General features: G+C 37.7%; 1 protein-coding gene across 2 annotated transcripts in view; it reads left to right on the plus strand.

Annotated features, from left to right (window-relative positions):
- dock4 (dedicator of cytokinesis 4) overlaps positions 1 to 18,613 on the plus strand; it is a 97,346-nt gene extending 78,733 nt beyond the window's left edge. For both annotated transcript variants that reach the window (XM_051100211.1, XM_051100212.1), the window contains 21 exons: positions 415 to 500; positions 1,340 to 1,366; positions 3,493 to 3,588; positions 3,679 to 3,739; positions 3,853 to 3,946; positions 4,182 to 4,330; positions 4,573 to 4,659; positions 5,035 to 5,139; positions 6,855 to 6,996; positions 7,638 to 7,804; positions 7,906 to 7,992; positions 9,627 to 9,803; positions 10,390 to 10,473; positions 10,879 to 10,998; positions 11,195 to 11,322; positions 11,539 to 11,659; positions 12,019 to 12,100; positions 12,265 to 12,374; positions 15,422 to 15,497; positions 15,599 to 15,660; positions 15,751 to 18,613. In XM_051100211.1, the coding sequence (XP_050956168.1) occupies positions 415 to 500; positions 1,340 to 1,366; positions 3,493 to 3,588; positions 3,679 to 3,739; positions 3,853 to 3,946; positions 4,182 to 4,330; positions 4,573 to 4,659; positions 5,035 to 5,139; positions 6,855 to 6,996; positions 7,638 to 7,804; positions 7,906 to 7,992; positions 9,627 to 9,803; positions 10,390 to 10,473; positions 10,879 to 10,998; positions 11,195 to 11,322; positions 11,539 to 11,659; positions 12,019 to 12,100; positions 12,265 to 12,374; positions 15,422 to 15,497; positions 15,599 to 15,660; positions 15,751 to 16,155 (2,466 nt within the window). In that variant the 3' untranslated portion in view covers positions 16,156 to 18,613. The remainder of the gene's footprint in view (positions 1 to 414; positions 501 to 1,339; positions 1,367 to 3,492; positions 3,589 to 3,678; positions 3,740 to 3,852; positions 3,947 to 4,181; positions 4,331 to 4,572; positions 4,660 to 5,034; positions 5,140 to 6,854; positions 6,997 to 7,637; positions 7,805 to 7,905; positions 7,993 to 9,626; positions 9,804 to 10,389; positions 10,474 to 10,878; positions 10,999 to 11,194; positions 11,323 to 11,538; positions 11,660 to 12,018; positions 12,101 to 12,264; positions 12,375 to 15,421; positions 15,498 to 15,598; positions 15,661 to 15,750) is intronic.
- The last annotated feature ends 2,980 nt before the right edge of the window (positions 18,614 to 21,593 follow it).

Raw genomic sequence — 21,593 nt, forward strand, 5'->3', positions numbered from 1 at the left:
AGAGCAGCGTGATGTTCATGTCGCAGTAAATTATGTGCGGGCGTCAGGGTAAAACGCTGTGGATGAGAGGAAATCGAGCTTGTTTACCAAGATCGTGTCGCTTTGGAATAGAAACATGATTTGAAAAGGATTGTCAGCACGATTTGGAGCCACTCATGCAAATTTAAAGTTGAACTACAGTTTATCCATAATTTATTTTCTAAACTTAACTCTGGGTTTGTCAGTTGTTTCGCTGAAAGCCCTTAAAAATGATAAAAAATGCAAATATAACCTGGATCATGGTCATGCATGACTTGCGATACATGATGATGTTTTTGGTGCAGGAAACCTTGACTAACATCATAAGTGGATTTAAAAACATGCTTTAAGAATGAAAACTGACGTTTTGAGGATTTCAATTTTTTGTTTTTAAAGGTGGAGGCCAAACTAATAGACAAACTGGATGGCCTGATGTCAGAGGGGAAAGGAGATGAGACGTACAGAGAGCTCTTTAACAACATGTGAGTTTTAATTCTTTCCTAAATCATGGTGGTTTGTTGCTGTAATGACAAATGTATATAAATGTTAAACATGCTTCAAACAGTATGACTGTATGTACTATGAATTAAATGTAAATATAAAATAGTCTATTGCTATTGTTCAAAAGTTTAAGGGCAGTATTTTATGAAAGAAATTAATACTTGTAGTCAGCAAGGATGCATGGATTTGATTCAAATAAATGCTGTTTTTTGTATAAATCTTTCTTTAAATCATGGAATCCTGAAGATTTTATTAAGCAGCATGTTTCTTGAGCTGCAAATAATCATATTAGAATGATTTCTGAAAGATCATGTGACACTGAAGACTGGAGTAATGATGCTGAAAATTCAGTTTTCCATCACAGGAATAAATTATATTTTTTAAATATTTTCAAATAGAAAAAGGATCATTTTGAGTTGTAAAGATATTTCACAATATTTGTTTTTACTATATTTTTCATAAAATGCAGTCTTACGACCCTAAACTTTTGAGCAGTACTATATAAATGAAAATTATTATATATTTTATATAAATACACTACTAGTCAAAAGTTTTTGAACAGTAAGGTTTTTGGTTTTTTTGGAAAGAAGTCTTTTCTGCTCACCACCTGCATTTGCCTGCATTTATTTTATCCAAAGTACCGCAAAAACAGTAGAATTTTGAAATATATTTACTATTTAAAATAAATGCTTTCTATTTGAATATATTTTAAAATGTTTTCCTGTGGTTTAAAATTTTTTGATTGGTTGTGTATAAAATATTACAAAGTAAACATTCTATAATAAACCATTTTACATGTTTTTCTTTTTTTCTGCATTAGAATTCCACTGTTTGGTCCATATCCAAGGTAAGACCATCTTTAAATACTATGTACTGCACTCTTGGGTGTAACAAAGTAAACCAACAGGGTGATTGGGTCTTCGATTTAGAATTGGACTTTAAAGTCCCCATAAAAAGCCCCCAACAAAACCAGTCTTAAGTAGCATGGCTATATTTGTAGCAATATCCAAAAATACATTACATGGGTCAAAATGATCAATTTTTCTTTTACGCCAAAAATCATTAGAATAAGTAAAAATTATATTCCATGTAGATATATTGTACATTTCCTACCGTAAATATATCAAACTTAATTTTTGATTAGAAATATGCATTGCTAAGAAGTTTATTTGGACAACTTTAAAAGTGATTTTCTCAATATTTAGATTTTTTTGCACCCTCAGATTCCAGATTTTCAAATAGTTGTATCTCGACCAAATGTTGTCCTAACATAACAAACCATACACCAGTGGAACGCTTATTTCACCTTTTGGATGGTGTATAAATCTCAGTTTCAAAAAATTGATCCTTATGACTGGTTTTGTGGTTCAGGGTCACATATTAGCCTCAAGGTTATCTATAAGCTAGTATGCTCTGAAACAATGATAAAATTCGCATTTAGAAGAAACAAGCAGTCAAAACTTAGTCTCTAACTTCCACCAATATGGATCAAGGATTTTGATGACATCACCCTGCGCATCAGCTTCTTATCAAACTTTCTGTCCATTCAAATGCTCTCTAGAATCTGAATAGTCCTACCCCCTACACTATAAATAGGCGCTGAAGCTGCAGCTAAAATTGACTAGTTTACACTGTTAGGGACAGTTTTACTGAACAAGGCAAATTAGCGTGAGAGCGAAATGGGTGACAGTGGGAGTGAAACGTCTGCGGGTGATTTACTAACAATCCGCAAATGAAAGAACACAGACGCAACACCTCATTTACATACTGACCAACGGAATATACAAAGCACAACACAAATTAGCGTCATTGCAAATAAAGAAGCCACAGTGCATTACAAAGAACCGGAGGCCAAAAAATGAAGGTTTGCTAGAAGCTTGATAGACCTGGTACTGTTTGACTCCTAGTTGAAGGTTCCAAGTCGTCTTTTATTTCCTGAAGCAAATTAAAAATAACATGGCTTGGGAAATGATATGTTCAGATAATGTGTTCTTCTGGCATTCCAAATAAATTAATACATGTGGAAAAAAAATCCTCTCCTTTCTACCACGCACCCTCTGTTCTCTGCAGTGCCTCCTGCTAGCAGCGATAATTACAGCCATTTCTAGCGCAAAAGAGTTTAAGACAGGCTTTTTGGGGTGTTAAAGAAGAAGTCCACTGCCAAAACAAAGATTTACATATAATGTACTCACCCCCTTGTCATCCAAGATGTTTGTCTTTCTTCAGTCGTAAAGAAATCAGCATTCAGCATTTTTCTTCATATAATGGTCTGATATGGTGCCCTGATTTTGAACTTCCAAAATGCAGTTTAAATGTACTTCAAACTATCACAAATGTGGTTGTAAACGATCCCAGCCGAGGAAGAAGGGTCTTATCTAGCGAAGCCAATTGATCACTGTGTGTCTTTAGTTAAACCTCACAATACAATTTTACCACCAAAAGACGGTTTGTGCTAGCGCAAAGTGTTTTTTAAAGGGCGAATGGTACGTAGTGCACTATATAAGGGATAGGGAACAATTAAATGTAAATATGCTTGTGTCACAGCACACATACAGCCTGTTTCAGTCCTGAGACATGATAGCACGGAGTGAATCTTATCCATGAATCGGCGCAGACCACAGAACATATCGGATTTATTCAAATCCTAAACACAATGCTATATAGAGATCAGGAGAAACGGTTCGACAGACAGCACTGACGAGTAGAGGGGTTAACGAACTTCTTAAACTGTTTTGCTTCAGTAACAATTTCATCCTGAATCTAAAGGAGTAATCTATTACTCTGTAGCTGTCATACACTATCAAAAGCGGCTTTATCAAACTCAACAGCTGTGATATAAACTAAACGCTATTGGCGATTTTAAAAAGGGGACGGGGATGCTTGATAGAATGTCTTCCTAGAATAACGCTGCACTTTTCAAAGCACTTATTGTTGTTTCAGTTTTTATAATACTTCTGAATGTCTGTGGTTTAGTCTCTTGAAGAAGATCGAGAGAGAAACCTGGAGAGAAAGTGGCGTTTCCCACATTGCTACCGTCACACGGCTAATGGAGAGATTACTGGATTACAGGTAAAGAAGACAAACTCACATCCTTACAGTATACATACAAACACGTTTCATGCATGAGGGTCTGAGATATTCTTTAACATCTTCACACAGGGACTGCATGAAGATCGGAGAGGTTGATGGGAAAACAATGGGATGTACAGTCAACCTTCTGGTTAGTTTTGGATATAAAATAACAAATTTGACACTTTTATTATTGTAGTTTTTTGGTATTGAGGCAAACTACAGAAAAAGCATGTTCTACTCACATTGTCCTGTTCTTTTCAGAACTTCTACAAAACTGAGTTGAATAAAGAAGAAATGTACATCCGATATATTCACAAGCTCTATGAGCTGCACCTGAAGGCACAAAATTACACAGGTAAAAATCGCTCAACATATTTGCGTTGATCTGTATCATTTTCATTTGACAGTGAACTTGAAGTTCTGCATCAATTCATTTTTAATAATATAATTTTAATATATTTTTAAAGTATTTTTTAAATAATCATTTTAATAATAACACTAATAATTATTTTCTGATTATAATGTTATTTACGCTTATAAATGATTATTTTCTAACAATTTTTTTAATGATCTTTGTGACTATGTTGCAGAGGCATCCTACACCCTCCTGCTGTACGACGAGCTATTGGAGTGGACCGAAAGGCCGCTCAGAGAGTTCCTCACGTACCCCATGCAGAGCGAATGGCAGAGGAAGGAATGCCTCCATCTCACCATCATACACAATTTTGACAGAGGGAAAGTGAGTCTCTTTCCCATTTTAGAATGCACCCCTTCAAGTGGCTGATTTCCAGCTACTGTGACCTCTAGTGACACAGTGTGGCAGTGTACAACATAAAAAAAAAGTTATTTTCTCTCTACTGCCATCTTGTGGCTGAAACCTATTGCTGCAATTACTCAACTGTTTTAATGAAAGCAGAGGTCCTTGTTTTGTAGTTAAAAATACTGTTATTTCAGTCTTAAAAACTGAACTGTTCTTTCCAGTGCTGGGAAAACTGCATCATACTGTGTCGAGAGCTGGCCAATCAGTATGAAACGTATTATGACTACAGGAACCTCAGCAAAATGAGAGTAAGTATCTCCTCTTTATGGACTATACAGTATGTATGTATGTATTTTATTATATTCTTAAAATTATTTTAATTTAATTTATTTTTTTACTTAAGATTACATTTTTAGCACACCCCAGTCTGCATTTCAAAAACCCAGTGGATGTAAATATAGTGCGTATTTTAATCAAATGGAGTTCTGTTCATTACACTGATGGCCAATTCTTATCCTCAAGGGGTGTTTGACTTTAACTGTTAAACTCAATCTCCCTTAATGTTTTTTGTTGATTTTGTTACACAGGCTATTGCTTTACAGATTGTGGGAGTAATTTGTCATATTAACAGCTGTTTGTGTTACATTGTGCTCAGTGGTCTGTTTTATTTGCCTGTTTGATAGATGATGGAAGCTTCTTTCTACGACAAAATAATGAACCAGCAGCGGCTCGAGCCGGAGTTTTTCAGAGTCGGCTTCTACGGGAAGAAGTTCCCCTTCTTTTTAAGGGTACAACTCAAGCATATTTGTATTATGGTTACAGTTGAGGTCAAAAGTTTACACCCCCCTTTTAGAATCTGCAAAATGTTAATTATTTTACCAAAATAAGAGGAATCATACAAAATGCATGTTATTGTTAATTTAGTACTTCCCTTAATAAGATATTTCACATAAAAGACATCCACAAGAGAAAATAATAGTTGAATTAAATAAAATGGCCCTGTTCAAAAGTTTACATCCCCTTGATTCTTAATACTGTGTTGTTACATGAATGATCCACAACTGTTTTTTTTTTTTTTTTTTTTTTTTTTTTTGTTTGCTTGTTTAGTTATAGTTGTTCATGAGTCCCTTGTTTGTCCCGAACAATTAAACTGCCTGCTGTTCTTCAGAAAAATCCTTCAGATCTCAAAAATTCTTTGTTTTTTCAGCATTTTTGTGTATTTGAACCCTTTCCAACAATTACTGTGTGATGCTGAAATCCATCTTTTCACACAGAGGACAACTGAGGGACTCATATGCAACTATTACAGAAGGTTCAAACACTCACTTATGCTCCAAACGGAAACCTGATGCATTAAGAGCCGGGGGTAAAAACATTTTAAATTTGAATGTCAGGGTAAATTTAACTTATTTTGTCTTCTGGGAAACATGTAAGTATCTTCTGTAGCCTCTGAAGGGCAGTACTAAATGAAAAAAATATGATATTTAGGCAAAATAAGAAAAATATACACATCTTCATTCTGTTCAAATGTTTTTGCCCCCTGCTCTTAACGCATGATTTTTCATTTTGAAGCATCAGTGAGCATTTGAACCTTTTGTAATAGTTGCATATGATAGATGATGTCCTCACACTGAGAAAAAATGGATCTCAAAATCTTACAGTCATTGTTGGAAAGGTTTAAAATGCACAAAAATGCTGAAAAACTAAAGGATTTTTCTGAAGAACAGCAGGCAGTTTAACTGTTCAGGACAAACAAGGGATTCATAAACAACTGTCACTAAACAATAAAACACAGCTGTGGATCATTCAGGTAACAACAGTATTAAAAATCAAGTGTATGTAAACTTTTGAACAGGTTAATTTTTTTAAATGTAACTATTATTTTCTCTTGTGGACTATATGTAAGATCTTTTATGTAAAATATCTTATTCAGGTCAGTAGTAAATAAAAAAATAACATGCATTTTTTTTGTACGATCCCTCTTGTTTTAGTAAAATAATTAACATTTTGCAGATTCTGAAAGGGGGGGTGTAAACTTTTGACTCAGCTGTACATATATGTTTGTATATGTCATTTACAATACAGTATAATAAAATAAAGGCTGATTATGTTAGATAAATATTTTACCGATATCGCTGTCTTTCTCATCCATTGTTTTTGTATTTTCAATTTTGGGTGAACTGTGGCTTATTAAGTTAAAATGTTATCTTGTAATTTAAGAAAGACACACTTTCATTCCAGATCTCACTGTAACCCATCTATAATTTGTAACATTTCTGCAACATTTCTTTTTTATTGAGCTGTTCGCATTTTATCCAATTGGTATTCTTTGTATTTTCACACCACAATGCAATGGATGGATGATTGGAATGGGAATAGAGGGGAAAATGGGAATTAGGATGGAATTATGAAATTTAGTCTATTCTCATTTAGTCCCTCAAACAGTTTCCAGTTTCTTCCACTGTCCTCACTACGTCTGTGTGTGTGTGTTGCCGCCGGATAGAATAAAGAGTTTGTGTGTCGAGGGAATGATTACGAGCGTCTGGAGGCCTTTCAGCAGCGAATGCTCAGCGAGTTTCCACACGCCATTGCAATGCAGCACGCCAATCTGCCTGACCAGACCATCCACCAAGCAGACGCGCAGTGTATCCTTAAATGCATTTGTTTTTTATTTTATTGTATTTTTTTCACCCTTGTCCCAGACTTTTAAACTAAACATATGAAAATCATACTCTAGTCCTGCTCTAATTCCAGTGCACAACACTGTCTTTGTATTTCTGTATACGTTTGTCCTGTGTTAACTGGATTTGTTTATAGAGGATGTTACATTACAAGTTCACATTTCACTTCTTAAAACTGCCAAATTGTTCCTTAAGTGTTCATAGAAGAGGACTGGTGTGTGGATAAATGCAATTAAAGATTGTAAAAGTGCTAATAGGGCAGCTGTTAGATGTGTAAGCTGTTGGTCGGCAGCCAGCAGCACAGTTTCTAATCAGATGCTGCTCTTTGACCTTGTCTCTTCTAACCAGCTGCTAATTGTCTGCTAGCTGAGTATATCTGGGGCATAAGTTCATGAGTAGCTCAAACCTCTTTCAGAGAAGGGTTTCATTGCTCTATTACAGTTAGGAGACTTATGTCTCATTTATGCTTCATTTAAGTATTGCCTTTGTCTCAGATGTTTCTCCTGAATCCCATAAAAAAGTAAAACAGATGAGTGTCTGCATATGTTTGTTTGTGTGAATTGACTGAATGTGCTTTGTAAGACCCTTAACCGGTCATGATTCAGATCTGCAGATTTATGCCGTTAGTCCTGTCCCTGAAAACCAGGACGTCCTGCAGAGAGACGGAGTGCCCAACAACATCAAGAGCTTCTACAAAGTCAACCATATTTGGAGGTTTCGCTACGACAGACCTTTTCACAAGGGCACCAAAGACAAAGAGAATGAGTTTAAGGTGTTGTAGATTTAGGTTTTCTATCTAGATGATGAAATTTTTTTTTTTTTTTTTTTTTTAAAAATCAGTTTTATGTTCATATTATTTGTGTTGTGTTGTAGAGCCTGTGGGTTGAGCGGACAACGCTGACCCTCGCTCAGAGTCTGCCTGGCATCTCTCGCTGGTTTGAAGTTGAGAAACGAGAACTGGTGAGTCATTTTCCAAGCTCTGTTATGAATTTAAAATAACTGCCCCCAAGACTGCACATCCACCATCAAAACAATCATACAGTCATGGCCAAAAATATTGGCACCCTTGCAATTCTATCAGAAAATGCAACACTTATTTCAGAAAATTGTTCCATTTGCAAATATTTTGGTATTCATGTGCTTATTGTTTTTGTTTGCACTGCAACAACACAAAAAAACAGAGACTTGATAAAATTTCCCACAGAACTCAAAAATGGACTGGACAAAATTATTGGCACCTTGTCAAAATTGTAAGAAATAATTGTTTTTCAAGCATGTGATGCTCCTGTAATTTGTATTTAGACACATCTGTGGCAAGTAACAGGTGTGGGCAATATAGTAATCACACTTGCAACCAGTTAAAATGGAGAAAAGTTGACTCAACCTTTTTGTTGTGTGTCACACTGAGCATGGAGAAAAGAAAGAAGTATAAAGAGTTGTCTGTGAATTTGAGAGAAAAAATTGTGGAAAAACATGGACAATCTCAAGGCTACAAGTCCATCTCCAGAGATCTTAATGTTCCTGTGTCCACTGTGTGCAATATCATTAAGAGGTTTACAGGCCATGGCACTGTAGCTAACCTACCTGGACGTGGACAGAAGAGCAAAATCAATGAAAAATTACAATGTAGGATTGTTCGAATAGTGGATAAAGAACCACAATTAACTTCCAAACAAATTCAAGCTGATCTGCAAACACAGGGTACAACAGTGTCAGCTCGCACTATCCATCGCCATCTGAATGAAAAGGGACACTATGGTAGGAGACCCAGGAGGACACCACTGCTGACACAAAGGCATAAAAAAGCAAAACTGGAGTTTGACAAAACTTCTGTCACAAAACCACAATCCTTCTGGGAGAACTGACTGTGGATAGATGAGACAAAAGTAGAGCTTTTTGGTAAAGGACATCATGGCACTGTTTACAGAAAAAGAAATGAAGGCCTTCAAAGAAAAGAAGACAGTCCCTACAGTCAAACATGGTGGAGGTTTAAAGATGTTTTGGGGTTGCTTTGCTGCTTCTGGCACCGGATGCCTTGACTGTGCAAACGGTATTATAAAATACATTTTGGGGTGCAACATAGTGGCCAGTGTCAGAGCGCTGCGTTTCTACCAGAGGTCATGGGTCTTCCAGCAGGACAATGACCCGAAACACACTTCAGAAAGCATTTAGAAATGGTTACAAACAAAGCGCTGGAGAGTTTTGAAATGGCTAGCAATGAGTCCAGATCTGAATCCCACAGAACACCTGTGGAGAGATCTCAAAATAGCAGTTGGGAGAAGGCATCCTTCATTTATTTTTTCCAAAGGGTGTGCTACCAAATAAGAAGTTAAGGGTGCCAATAATTTTGTCCAGTGCATTTTTTGGGTTCTGTGTGGAATTGTATTAGATTTGACTTTTCTTCTCTGTTGTTTGTGTTGTTCCAATGCAAACAAACAAAAAAAACATGTGAGTACCAAAACATTTGCAACTGCAACAATTTTCTGAGAGAAGGGTTGCATTTTCTGACTGAATTGCAAGGGTGCCAATATTTTTGGCCATGACTGTATAAACATAAACAGAGGCATCATAACCTCAGTGTGCTTTTAATACAGGTGGAGATGAGTCCCTTGGAGAACGCCAGCGAGGTGATTGAAAATAAGACGCTGCAGTTGAGGACGCTGATCGCCCAGTGTCAGATGAGGCAGATGCTGAACATCAACCCTCTCACCATGTGTCTGAATGGAGTCATCGATGCCGCTGTCAATGGAGGACTGGCTCGATACCAGGAGGTACGGGACTGTATAGAGAGCAGGGTCAATCTGCTTCTGGTAGATTAGAGGTGGACTTTGTGTTGCTTGATATTTCACTGCCCCAAAACTTGGAACAAAACTATAGAGTACTGCAAAAAAAGAATGGGGGAAAATGTGCAAAGCTGATAAAAACCTACAGTATATTATATATTCAAGCAGTTTGTAGTTTGACAAGCTAGAGTTTCAACATACAAGAAGCATATCTCTGACAGTTGCCAAGCAACAGCATGTTAAGCACTGGCCTTTTGTGAGCATGAGCTTCAGCTAACTCTGTTAAAATGAAGAACTGCAGGGGTCCCCCTGAATCCCAGCATGCACCTCACTGCACAGATGATGAGTTTACCACAAAGCACAGGGCTCCAGGTCTAGTCACCGGGCTATGAAAGCTGAATCAAAATGTCATTTACATATGACAATTAGCATGATAGATTAAACAAGAGTCATGGAAATGTTCCTCCAGTATCTTTGTAATGTTGCATCATAGTTTCAAAGAAATGAGTAGGAGTGCAGGCTGTGAGAGTTTATTTATTAACCAGTGTTTTCTCTTTATGTACTTCGCACGCAGGCATTCTTTGCAAAAGACTACATCGCAAATCATCCAGAGGATGGAGAAAAAATTACTCGTCTTAGGGAACTGATGTTTGAACAGGTACAAAACCAACAATTATTAATGTCAGTGATGTGACACTCATATTTTTTGTCTGTTCATTCATTAAAAAATATATTAAAAATGCTATTCATGCAGTGACATTTAATGATAATGATAATGTTTAAAAAATTACTTTAAAAATAATAATTAAATAGTGAAAATTTAAATAAAAAATGCTATTATTTTTTATGTGATGGTTGCAAAACATAATACTTTTAAAGCTATTACATGTAAAAAAAAAAATTGAAAATTATATAAAAAGTAAAAAAAATAAATAAATAAAGCCAACATTAATACAGAATTAAATTTCTAAATTATTTTTCTTTTTTACATTGTTTATATAAATATTTAGTTTGTTAGTTAATATAATCTAATATAAATATTTTTTTCTCTGACTTTTTGCAGGCCCATATTCTGGAGTTTGGTTTAGCCGTGCATGAGAAGTTCGTCCCACAGGATATGAGGCCGTTACATAAAAAGCTTGTCGACCAGTTTCATGTAATGCGCTCCAGTCTGGGGATTCAAGTATGTTTACTTTTGTGCATACAGATACATATTCACAGGTTTTAAAGTGGAATTGTGTACATTTATTGATGTTACAGTTCCACTTAGAGCCACTAGAGGTGTTGAAATTACATGTGATCTTGTGTGTTAATTGTGTTACCATTACCAGACAATTTGATGAACTACTTTCTATAACAGTTGTTATTTTTTTGTTTAGCCACAAGAGTTTCCCGCTTATGTGCGAGTTAGTCCTCTGCATTTTGCAAATGGCAGCCCACGCACATGCAGGACCCCTGTACCTAATGCCATCAGCCCAGAGGGAGGGCGAATCGTGGCAAGACGCAGGTTTGTGCCATCATGACATCGTGTTAAAATGTTTCTTGTGTGCATTTCTGAAATATAAGATGAAATGCTTTAAGGTCAGGGAGATGCTCAGAATAGATGCAATTTAGGAATGCTTATGTTTTGAATCAGGTTTGACAGATTGGCAGCATGAACACACCCACATGTTTGCTAAATTTATTCAGTTTCTTTCTCTTGTGTCTTTCAATTCCCTTTCAGTCCTCTCAGCTATCCAGCTGTCAACAGATATTCCTCATCCTCACTGTCATCACAGGCCTCAAATGAAGTGAGCAACATCACTGGCCAATCAGAGAGCTCGGATGAGGTCTTCAACATGCAGGTAAGAAATTTAAAGATACTCTCAGTGTTAGGGAACTAAAAAGTTAGTTTGTCTGTTTAAGTTATTTAGTTTGTCTGTTTAAATACCTTAATGTTTAATTTAAAAAAGTGCAAAACCTATTTTTTGTGCCAGAAAATGCAGCGCTGTATAATTGATATCACTGGTGACATTCAGCGGTTATAAAATAGTTTATAATTATTCATTATATATCATTTAAATAATTAGAATATAATTAGTTTATTTATATTATGATAATTTATAATATCATATTATCTTATCATAAAAAATCTTTAAAATCTTATATCATAAAAAACCAAACAAAAACAAAATCACATTACATATCTGTTGTCTTTTTATAGCCCAGTCCGTCTACCTCAAGTCTCAGTTCAAATCACTCTGGCTCACACAATGTGAACAGCTCTGCTCCCTCCAGCAATAGAGGTGAGTGAATTCAATTGGCTCTAAGCAATTTGGCACTCAAAAGCAAGCAGTTCTTACAACTCCCCACAACATAATTGGCATCATTTTGCTGCATTGCCTGATTTCCTCTGTTATTTCATATCTTTTCAACTCTCGTACTGTATGTCTTTATTCTTCTTCATTAGCTTCTCCACTGCCATCTGACAAGCACAAGCATTCCAGAGAAAACGCATGCCTCTCTCCGCGGGACAGACTCTGCAGTGGTATTTTCCCCAGCCCGCTGGACCCCACACAGGTCAGAGTGGTTCCACTGTCACTGTTTAACAGTTACATGTCAAACTGAGTATTCAGTGGGAAATAATGTATGGTGTGGCTTCAATATTTATACTTGAAGAATTTATTTTTCCCTTTCAGTCAGTCATGTTCAACGTTACGTCAACACTGACATTAGGGGTCTCGCTTGGGAGCCCTAATCACCTCTGAGCTTTCCAAAGAAATGGCCAATTACTATTGAAACATGCAGACTAGAGTTTTTTTTTTTTTTTTTTTTTTTTTTTACATCTCATGACAGCCACGATCGCTGGCTCATGTATCTGGAAGTCCTGCCCCTCGCAGCATAGCAGTCGTGCTCCCGGATGAAGGTGCCGGTGCTGTCCCGTGGAATCCTTCCACTGCCAGCTGTTTTATTCTCTGCCCAAGGCCCCCCCCTCAACACAAATGTGTTGGCGCACAGCTGGCCACGTGGTTTGCGCAAGTATGCATTTCCCCCAATGAGCGTCTTTGCGTAGACTTCGTGCAAAATCAGGGAGGACAAAGAGCAGGTCCTGTTGGTTGCGCCATACTGGCCCACCCAAACCTGGTTTTCCGATCTCATGCTTCTTCCCTGGAGAATCTCCCTAAGGAAGTACCTTCTTTCTCAGGGGCAGGGCACTGTTTGGCACCCATGTCCCAATCTATGGAACCTGCATGTATGGCTTCTGGATGGGATGTGGTAGACCTCAGTGGCTTTTCACAGACTTTAATAGACACTATCACTTGGGCTAGAGTCCCCTCTACTAGGCAGGCCTTTGCTCTGAAGTGGGGTCTGTTCATTGATTGGTGTTCCTCTCGTCGAGAGGACCCCTAAAGATCCCCGGCCAGCATCATGCTTTCCTTCCTGCAGGAAAAGTTGGAGCTTTCCCCCTTTACCTTGAAAGCGTATGTTGTTGCCATTGCAACACATCACAATGCAGTCAATAAAAGATCCTTGGGCAAGCACAACCAGATCATCAGGTTCCTGAGAGGTGTGAGGAGATTAAATACTCCTAGAATGCACCTCATGCCCTCTCTGGATCTCTCGTGGCCCTCGCAGGATTATGGAGAGCCCCCTTTGAGCCACATGACTCTGTTGACCTCAACTTCCTGTCAGTAAAGACAGTGCTCCTGGTCATGCTCACTTCCATTAAGTGTGTTGGAGATGTACAGGCATTCTCGGTCAACGAATCGTGCCTTGAATTTAAGTCGGCTGATTCTCACGTTACCCTAACACCCAGGACTGGTTATGTGCCACTACTCCCTTTTGGGATCAGGTGGTGAACTTGCAACAGCTACCCTTTTTTTTCTTTTTTTATTTTTGGCATTTTCAGAATTTTTCTTTTTTTTTTTTTTAAACAACAGGACAGTGGAGATACGATAGGAAGTGAGTGGGAGAGAGAGAGGGGGGGTGGGATCAGGAAAGGTCCACGAGGTGGGATTTGATCTCAGGACACCCGAGGTGCAATTGCACCATATGTCGGCACACATAAGGCTGTTGGTGCAGACACCTGCCACCATTAGAAGAGGTAGATCCAGCCCTCGTCTTGCAGTGTCCCGCTTGCACTTTGTCCTGACCAGCTCTTTGGGAGGTCACCAGAAGGGAAAGGCTGTCTCCAAACAGAGGTTGGCCAACTGGCTCGTGGATGCTATCACCTTGGCTTGATAACCAGACACAGGGCAAGCCATGCCCCCTGGGGGTTAGAGCTCACTCCACTCAGAGTATTGCCTCCTTCTGGGCGTTGGTGCACGGGTGCCTCTCTAGCAGACATCAGCAGGGCTTTGGGCTGGGTGACACCTAATACCTTTGCAAGATTCTAGAATCTCCAGGTTGTGTCAGTTTCCTCCCGTGTGTTGGGTGTGAACCGGTAATTTGTGGGAGGAATAGCTTGGTGTCTCGCTTGCAGGGCCATTCCTTTGGTTAAGATACATGCACCTTACCTTCTTCCAGTAAGTTCCCTGTCTGGTGAACCCCAAATTCCTCCAGCACCTGGTGGTGTTCAGACTTTGCAGAGGAGTCTGTTGCTGGGTCCAGTATTTGGGTTGAATTAGTCACTCCTTATACTGGACTACACTGTAAAAAACAATTTGTTGAGTCAACTTAAAATAATTTGTAACCTGGCTGCCTTAAAATTTTAAGTTCAGTCAACTCAAAAAAAGTTTATTCAACTTGAAATGTTAAATTATACTAAGTGACAACTTAGATATTTGAGTTGAATCAACTTACATTTTTAAGGCAGCTGGGTTACTTACCCATCTGTTAAGTTTAGCAAACACAAAAATCTAAGTTGTAACTTAGTACAACTTAACATTTCAAGTTGAATAAACTTATTTTAGCTGACTGAACTTAAATTTTTAAGGCAGCAGGGTAACAAATTATTTTAAGCTGACTCAACAAATTGTGTTTTTTATTTTTTACAGTGTAGGTACCCATACATGTGATTCCCCTTGATCTGTTCTGGCACGCTTGCTTGCCAGCACCTGTACCATCAATTCTCATAACACCATTCTGGTTGTGGGACTTTTCAAAGGGACCTCTAATGTCAGTGTTGACGTAACATTGAACATGACTGATGGAAAGGGAACATCTTGGCTACATATATAACCCTCATTCCCTGTAGGAGGGAACAGAGACATTACGTCCCTCATGACACTCCCGTGAACAGCACTGAATGCTGGAATGTTTCTCAACTTCTCAGCACAGACCTAAATGAGTGGATGCAGGCTGCCATCTTGTATACCCATATGTACGGGGAGTGGCTTGGCATGCAAATTCCACTCAGCAATAGTCATTGGCCATTTCTTGTAATGCACAGGTGATTAGGGCTCCCAAATGAGACTTCAGTGTTGATGTAACATTTCCATTTCCTTCTTCAGGAAATGAGAATTGAATATGTAACTGAGCGTTATGACATTTCAAATTCTTTTAAACTTACATTGAAAGAGGGACACAAGCCAAATCTAGAGACCATATTTAAAAAAAAAAGTTACTAAAACAGTGAACTCTTTGATTCAAGTATGTAAGTAACCACCCAACCACATTTTTTGCAGAGGATGATTCCATTCCAAATTCCAGTGGATTCAGCATTACCACGCTGTGAACCCAATCTCCCCACACCTGAGACAGGTATTTCAGCTTTCTGTGGTCAGATAACAGCCGTTACACTTAAATCGGTTATGTACAGCTCAATGACACATCCTTTTGTCCCTCTGTGTGTGATTGTGTAGGATCTCTGTGCAAGAACGTGAGGTCACTGTCTCCCATGCCAACTGCCCGTTCCCCTCAGAAGGTGACTAGTTTATGCTTAAGTCACCCTTTGTTAATAGTTTGTGATATGTTAGTGTATCTAATGAAGTTTGTCCTTGATTTTGCTCTGCAGTCAATGGTCCCTCCCCTCACGCCCTCTCCAACCGACGGCTTGCCAATGGGGAGCCTGGCGTCTCACTCCCCTGCCCGCTCTGGCAGCTACAGCAGCGGGATCTCATCCCTCAGCCGCTGCAGCGTCTCTGAAACATGCGGAATTGACCTCCCGCCGCCCGACCCTCCTCTACCCCCCGCCGTGCCCACAGATGTGCCCATTCGCCGGGGAAGCAAGACTCCTCCACCCTACAGCGTCTATGAACGGAACAATCCCCGGCGAGCGACGCCACTGCCTCACAGTCTGTCAGTGCCGCCCAGTACCGACAACCCCAGCCTGACCGGCAAACCCCAACTGAACCGCGTGCAGCGAATTAATTCAGAACCCCGTCACCGGCCCACACCCAGGAAGGTCTCTCAGCTGTAGCGCGTCAGCAGAAACCGGAAACTTGGACTACGTCACATTTTTTGCAGCCGTTTACTGTAAAATAACTGTAGGTTATGTATCATAATTGGCAATGTTTTCAAATGCAAGGAGGTGTATTTATGTGGAGGATTGGGAGTGGCATATTTATAAAAAAATCTTTCAAATCTTTTAAAGAAGAGAATAAATTAAAATGTCAATAGATCAAAAAATGTAATTCAGAAATATGTCAATAAATATGTCAAAGTCCAATGCACATTTCATGCTTTATTTATACTATATAAAAATAGTTAATATACCTATTTATTGAAAAATAAATTATATGTCATTAAATAATCAAGAAATATCTTTTAAATGAGATGAATATTAACACATCAAAGTCTTTTGCATAATATTATTTGTTCATTTATTTATTTGACACATTTCATTCATGCTTATAATAATATAATATATCATATTTAGGGCCCAAGCACTGGTGGTGCCCTATTGGAATTACACAGTTTCTTCTCCAAAATTAATTTCATTTTTGAGGGCCTAAACATACTCGAAAACTCATGAAATTTTGCACACATCCCGGAAGTGGCGAAAATTTACATCTGATAAGGGTTTTAGAAATGGGTGTGGCAAAATGGCTCAATAGTGCCACCTATAACATTTCAACAAAGTGCCCCTCGAGCTGCGTTACACATACATGTACAAAATTTGGTAGACACATGGAACACACCAATACCTACAAAAAAGTCCCTTGGTACGAAGTCCGAAACCCAACAGGAAGTCTTTTATTTTTTCAGCAAGTTTTGTGCCATTTTCAGGCGTTGTATTTAAACAAAGTCCTAGAGATTTAAACCAATCAACACCAGATTTGGTCAGTGTAATCTAAAATCCTTTGTGACGTTAAATAGTGAAAATTTTGAATTTTCGTTGAAGGATGTATCCGTCTGACAAATTTCGATGTTTCGCCGTGAAAAAGGAAGTTGTTATAATTCAGGCATACAATGTCCGATCTGCACCAAAATTAACATGTTTGTTAAGAGTCCTGACCTGAAGAGATCTACATGCCCATATTCAGTTGTAGTCATAGCGCCACCTGCTGGCAACAGGAAGTGCCACGTCTTGCGCTGTAACAAACTCCTTTTATAGATTTGTGACGGCAACATTATATTTGCATCCTGAAGCATCCCGGACAGGAGGTGAGCCCGAGTGCGAGGGCTTTAATTTATGTTATCAAAATTAATTTTTATACTAAATGATTAGTTTAATTAAATGTTAATACGCAAGTAAATTCATTGGACTTTTGGACTGTATTTATTAACATACACAATTTTTTTGATTTATTTCTAACATTTTTTTATCTATTGACACATTTATTTATTATTATATGTCACTCTCAATCCACCATATGTTTTAATTTTTAATTTCGCAATTTGTTTTCTAAAATCGAATTGAAAGTGAACCGGAATGCTCCCGTGATGAATGTTTTCCTTTTTTGTTAATTGATATTAAGTAGATCATCTTTATTTCATTTTAAAGCTGCATATTTGATGGTTTAGTGACTATTTTGTGGATCGGCTCTTTAGACCGAGTCTAAAGTGCAGCTCAGAACTGTTCTTCACCGATGAACTGAACCGGCCATCTCGGCGCAGTCCTTCTGATATGCAGTTACGGCTAGAAATGAAATGTAGTAGAAAAGCCATGAAGAGATTATGTACGCTTTGAAATGGCATGTAATTTACAGCAAAATCTGAAGATCTGGCAGGTCCATATCCCATTTAGAGTGCTCTGAAACATATTGCTAGCAAGGTATTTTTGATAGAAGTACAAAATCAGTGTTGTACAGCTTTACTTTCCACACTACAGCAGTTTTTTTTGGTCACAAACCGAGGCGTACAGCTAGACCTGCGTCCCGTTTTAACCGCTTTGTACTTTCTGGAATGGCTAAAAGGTGCTACATATTTCTTAGTGTTTGGTTTTTTTCTAATGTAGCCTCGTATCTACCGAAACTGCCTGACCGTTTAAATGTGCCAATGTGATGAAATTGTGTGGTCTCCGAGTATTGTGCCAAAGATGCAAACAGTATTAACTTCTTTGTCAGTGAGAGTAGTTAGGAAAGCTTAACTGAAGTTAGCGTGACCGCTAGTGCTCAACAATGTGCTTCTTAAAAACCGTGTGCAGAGGCGTAGATCAAGACTGCATGGGGCATGAGCAGTACAAAGCAATATAACCATTGTAGTTTGCAGAGAGTGATAGAAACAAACATCATCTAGTTCTGAGATGACTTTTCCCAGCAGCCTGATCCCAAATCAGGTTGCGTCGCCGCAGTCACTTCCAAACAATATTGGCTAGACCTAATCTGTTTTTCTTTCTCCTTTAAATGTTAAATCTGACAGAACTTTTCGCATTACGGTCAGAAATTCAATTTGGGATCTTATTTGGACTCTAGGTTGTAGATGATAAACACAAAGTTTAGGAAAAGCTGTGTGGAATTGATGTTCATTTATATTGTTTTAGTACTTGTTTTCTTCTTCTTCTAAAAAAAAAAAAAAGTTTAATTTTTTTACATCACATTTTCATTAAAAAAAAATTCTTTTTTACCATGGAAACACAACATTAAAACATTCATTTTTCTTTCTAACAAAGCCAATGTGATCAAGTGTTCAACAAAACAGCTGATTTTGGACATTTCCGAAGTCTAATTCATATGATGTGAATCTTACAAAAATGTATTTTTCGTAAAAAGCATGAAAGTCACTGAGCGTAAATTTAAAATGGTTGCAAATCGCCATGTGAGTGTGTTGCTACAGTACATCCCTTCCCACGAAAGAAAACTTGCCACATTTTGACCTAAAATTGATAGTAACAAACAGCTTTTTCACTGCCAGCCCACATCTTTTAATAAATATTGGATTATAACTATTTGATATATTTAGTTGTTAAAATGCAACTTCAAAACACGCAGCAGCCTTTGTGAATCACGGCTGTTAGTTTACATTATAAATCATGTATAGACAATTGAAATGGTCTGTACTTGATCAAATTTGTTCTTGGCAGAAATATTCCCTGTGATTTTCTTGTATCATTGCGTTTTTGTAGATAAATACGAAGTACAATATGCTGTATTTTTTTGGCAACCTAAAACAAGTGTGAAGAATCGAACTAACGTTGGAATGATTGCAAAATACTTAAAGATGGGCACTGTAATTTTATTAACGGCTTTGCAGCTATGTTCTCATATTGCCATGTTATGAGAGTTGCTCATTTTCGGCAATCACATTTTGTAATTTCGATAGACTGCCAATGGTCAAGTCGTAGGACTTCAACTCTAGTCACGCCTGTATTTCTCCTGTCCTGTTCTCTCCTTTCACCCTCCTTTTTATGGATTATACTCTTTCTGTTCAATTTTTTGAACTTGTAAAGTTGTACTTTATATCATACGATGGGATGAAAGTATTCCATATAGCCTGTGTTACAGATTTTGTACAAAAGGTGTTTATATGAAAATGTAACCAGTTCATAGCTTTGAATGTTGCAACTAAAGTTTTTATTTGTAAATGTTGAATATTAACCATCAAACAAATAAAGGTTGATTGATGTAAACTGAGTTTTTATAAATCACTGCATCTTTTAAGATCCCAATGAGAGAACTGCAAACAACATTTTACCATGTTTACCTTATTTAAACATTTACCACAGCTTCTTTACCAGGATTTTAATGGAAACTACTATGTACAAGATGTTTTTTGCTAGATAAGACCCTTATTTCTTGGCTGGAATTGTGTAGAGCCTTTTGAAGCTGCATTGAAACTGCAATTTGGACCTCCAACTCATTGGCCACCATTGAAGTCCACTATATGGAGAAAAATCCTGGAATGTTTTCCTCTAAAACTTAATATTGGATGATACAGGGGTAAGTCAATTTATGTCCATTTGTAGATTTTATGGGTGTGGCTTCCGGTCTCATCCACCTCCAGCTATTTTTAGCTGTACAAAACAGCTTGTTGCATATGATAGCATACATTCTCATGGTGTCCACCATTTCAGAACTGTCTGATGTGTAATTCTAAAATAAAAGCCCACCAAAAATCGCATATACACAGTTCATATAAAGTAAAAACATATGTACATACAGCGCCTTTCGAAAGTATTCATACCCCTTTTTTCCACATTTTATGTTGGAGCCTTATATGGTAGCTGGTTCCGCCACTGAATAAAACAAAAGGTAATTGCAACTTTTTTTGATTATATCTCACAATTCTGAGAAAAAAAGTCAGAACTGCAAGATATAAACTCGCAATTGCAAGAAAAAAAATATTCAGAAAAAGTCAGAAATGTGGCTATATCTTACAATTCTCACTTTATAACTCTCAGTTGCAAACATTGCAATTGTTACAAAGCAAAAAATAGGTTTGTGACAACTTTTCAAATTTATTCGAAATAATAAACTGAAATGATTTTGTTGCATAAGTATTCAGACACCTCTCAATAAATGGTCTAACAGCTGAAAATTCTGTGCAAAAACCAAGCCGTGAGGTCAAAAGAACCACTTGTAGAGCTCATAAACAGAACTGTGTCAAGGCACACAAATAAGGAAGAGTTCTGAAAAAAATCTGCTGCATTGAAGGTTAACAGAGGCAAGTAGCCTCTATTATCCATAATGGCAGAAGCGCGGAATAACTCTTCCTAGAGCTGGCCTCCTGGCCAAACTGAGCAATTGATAGAGAAGGGTGTTTGTTAGAGCAATGACCAAGAAGCTCATGGTCACTCTAGTTGAGCTTCATGATCATATATGCAGATGGGAGAAACTTACAGAAGGACAAACATCACTGCAACACTCCACCAATCTGGGCTTTATGGCGGTGTGGCTAAACTTAATCCTCTCCTCAGTTGAAGAAACATGAAAACACACTTAGAATTTGCACCTAACAAACTCTCAGATTGTGAGAAACAGTCTTTTCTGGTCTGATAAACCTCAGTTACTAGAATCATGTATGGAGGAAACCAGCCACTGCTCATCACCTGCAGAGTACCGTCCCAACAGTAAAGTTTGGTGGTAGCAGCCTCATGCTGTGGGGCTTTTTTTTCAGTGCATGATAGTGCAGGAGTACAGGAATATGGCCTGGTTCTGTCTGATTTTATGTTTTGGTGCAACAGTATGAAACTAGATTTAAATGTCTTAAATGTCTTAAAGATTAATTGTATTAAGAAAACACTTGCACTTCAACCTGTGATTAAAGCTTAAAGGCAGGGTAGGTGATTTGGTTAAAAACATTTTTTTCTTATACTGATTGAAAATCTCTTTACATCCTGATAACAAAGCACAACAAGGGTATTAGTTAGAAGATTTGCTTAAAATGAAAATCACATCATATTTTGACATTATTGTTATTGCTTGCAAACATACTGCAATGAACCAGTCAGTGGAAAGTAAATTAATCCACCTGGGG

The sequence above is a fragment of the Labeo rohita genome, chromosome 25 (assembly GCF_022985175.1).
Source record: "Labeo rohita strain BAU-BD-2019 chromosome 25, IGBB_LRoh.1.0, whole genome shotgun sequence".
In the NCBI taxonomy this organism is placed as follows: domain Eukaryota; kingdom Metazoa; phylum Chordata; class Actinopteri; order Cypriniformes; family Cyprinidae; genus Labeo; species Labeo rohita.